Source organism: Danio rerio, chromosome 23 (genome assembly GCF_049306965.1).
Source record: "Danio rerio strain Tuebingen ecotype United States chromosome 23, GRCz12tu, whole genome shotgun sequence".
NCBI lineage: Eukaryota > Metazoa > Chordata > Actinopteri > Cypriniformes > Danionidae > Danio > Danio rerio.
In genome coordinates, this window is record NC_133198.1 from 41,032,264 (window position 1) to 41,035,264 (window position 3,001).

The window sequence follows — 3,001 nt, forward strand, 5'->3', positions numbered from 1 at the left end:
AGCAACAAAATATTGTTTGCTTACGTTTTGGACTTATAATAATTATCTAGTTTTAAACAGACGAATTGTATACATGTATCCACTATGTAATGGATTTAAAAGTTAATGAAGTCCAATCAAACGCTGAATCCATCATCTCTAGAAAATGAGAATTTCAAACGATGCCCTACTTTGTTCACTCCTCAGTACGGATAAGCATGAGATAATCATCGTGAGTTTAAAGACTTTTAGATGCCGTTAAAAGGAACAACCGAAGTTCTTTGAAGGGATTTAGTCCCAGTGAAAGCCTTTGGACCGCAGCTGTCAATCAACCGCCCTGGCTCCGCCTACATTCGCTGCTCCTCCTATAAAGTGCGCCCGTGAACTCGAGTGTCATTTAAACACCAGAGCTCAGGGAGTAAGGATGCCTGCTTCATCAACGGGGTTTGCAAACTTTTTCATGGACAGAAACATCAACATGCCTGCTGGATATCAATTATTAGGCTGCCCACCTGGAATGCAACAGCCACCGCCACATCTTGTGGGAATGGCCGGGATGCCCTTACCTTTCTCAGGAATACCGGGCTACAGTTTCATCCCTTATCCTCATCCGGGACACATGGCACACATTGTAAGTAGTATTTTGACTGATTTCTAATATATGTGCATTAAAAAAATAAATGTTTATTAATTTTAATTACGATTAATGCAGGATTAAACACTTTTCGCAATGATATTTATATTCTAAAATACTTCTTGCTTACTTTCAGAGCAATTCCTATGACCTCAAGGCTGCATCGCCGTATCACCAAGCTCTCCTCGGACGGGGAGGACCATACTACACCCCGTATCGTCCCATCCCAGCTGACGACCCCAGTCGGGTCACTAAAGTTGCCACCCGGGAAAGCACCAGCGCTTTGAAGGCCTGGCTCAGCGAGCACCTGAAAAACCCATATCCCACCAAAGGCGAGAAGATCATGCTTGCCATCGTCACCAAAATGAGCCTGACGCAAGTGTCGACGTGGTTCGCCAATGCGCGCCGCCGGTTAAAAAAAGAGAACCGGGTCAGCTGGGCGTCCAAAGGAAAATCTGACGAGGAGGATGAGGAAGAAGAGGGTGAGAGCGAAGAGGAAGGGTCTTTGAGGAAAGGCACTGAGGATGAAGATGAGATCGATCCTCAAACTGTTGACGATGAGGATGAAGAGGATGTCGTGGTGTCAAAGTCGGTGGAGCACCGTTTAGCGGGGGGACTCGAGCAGCAAAAGGAAAGTGACAAGTCTGACACTTTGACCAAAAGAGAGTCGTATAAACAAATCGCTGATGTCCAGAAACCTAAGATCTGGTCTCTGGCGGAAACGGCGACCTCAGATATCGTCAAGAAACCCAGCGATTTGAAACATCTCCAGACAAGTCCAGATTTCGGACAGTGGTGGGCTGGATGGCCTTCAAGGGACTCGTACTCTCCTGTAAACCTCTCCACACACGACCTTCTCAAACAAAGTCAATGAAACCAAGACACTACAGACTGAATATTTCTTGCACTTTGAGTCCGTCAGGAACGTTTTGTTGTTGGATGTTTGCATAACAGATTTTGAATCCAATCTCCTGGTTTAAAAACCAAAGGATGTTGTGTAAATATTGTACAGCTATTTTGTTTAAATTATAAATGCATTTACCAGCTGACTTATTTTTGCTAAAATAAAAATGTGGAAAAATTGAAAGTTTTGATCACGGTTGATGTTGTATCTTACGAAAATAAGCTATGGGTTTATTACAAATTAAACAAAATTATTAATCCTTATCCAATGCACCAAAACTACACTAAAATATATGATTAATAAGTCTTGACAGCATATGTTTTAGGTCATTACTACCTGTTAAACTAAGTAAATCATGTTCTAACTTAATATTATAAGTTACGCCAGCTGTTTTAAGTCAGTTTAACATTGGCTAAGTTCAATGGACACATAAGGTTAATTGTATTCAGCTTAAAATATTAATGCAACCAGGATTTTTATTTTACAGTGTAGTAGGCCTATTAAAATAAAACTGTTTTGATTTGCATTAATTTCAGCTTGATGTTAGCCTATTTAGCATGTTAGGGATGTAAACAAAAACAGTGATCCCAACATATTTCATGTTTTACATGTTTAATTTCTATAGCTTTCGAGGATCCTCAAAGAGCCACACATTGATAAATAGGCTAATGTTATGATAGCGGATTTAAAATTAAGTAATGATTGAATTGCCTCTTGATAAAGTTATGAAATAGTTTGATCACAAGCAGGAAATGTTAATAAGCTAATGACATGACCACATCGAAATGGTGTATAGACTTTTTAATAAAAAAAGACGCGGAAACAATTAGATTTTACGTGTTTATAGCCCCTAATGACGAAAATACAACATAAACTCAGCATTTTAATACAAAGTTCTTATTTTTAAGCATAAAACTACATTCAAAGTAAAAGCAAGTTGACTAAAACCTTTATAAAAAAAAACAGGCCGACAACTTTTATAAAATGGCGACAGCAGCAACTTCATTTAACGCATTTTTTTTTTTAGCTCGGGTTAGCTGATCAAATTTGTTGAATACAGTTGTATTAAACAAATCATGTATTAGCACAACTGCTTATCTAATCAGCATTTTATAAAATTGTGAGTTTTACAGTACTCTACACGATCACAGTAAACGTTTAAAAGATAAAGGTGTACACGATCAAACTTTATACATGATAATTGAGTGGAATTTGCTGATTTTGGAGGCAGATCAAGACGCGTTCAAAGCGTTTCACTTCAAGGCTGGATTTAGGCTTCATGTTATCAGCGAGGACACTACTATTAAGGGATTTGCATATCTCGCTCTGATCTGTTAAAACAATCCAAAGCAGCGCGGATTAAGGACTTGGATTGTTCCGTCTTAAAGGGTGATAATTAAGATTATTCTCCTGTTTAGTCACGACTTGACAGGCGAAAAGTGCCAGAGGCTACTACCTTCAGCCTCATTTATTGTTGTAGGATC

At 39.0% G+C, this 3,001-nt stretch overlaps 1 protein-coding gene across 1 annotated transcript; it reads left to right on the plus strand.

The window, feature by feature from the left end:
• The first annotated feature begins 379 nt into the window (after positions 1 to 379).
• On the plus strand, positions 380 to 1,700 carry irx7 (iroquois homeobox 7). The gene is given in 2 exon segments (NM_131881.1): positions 380 to 610; positions 750 to 1,700. Coding segments are annotated over 2 exon segments (945 nt in total). The 5' UTR covers positions 380 to 403; the 3' UTR covers positions 1,488 to 1,700.
• The last annotated feature ends 1,301 nt before the right edge of the window (positions 1,701 to 3,001 follow it).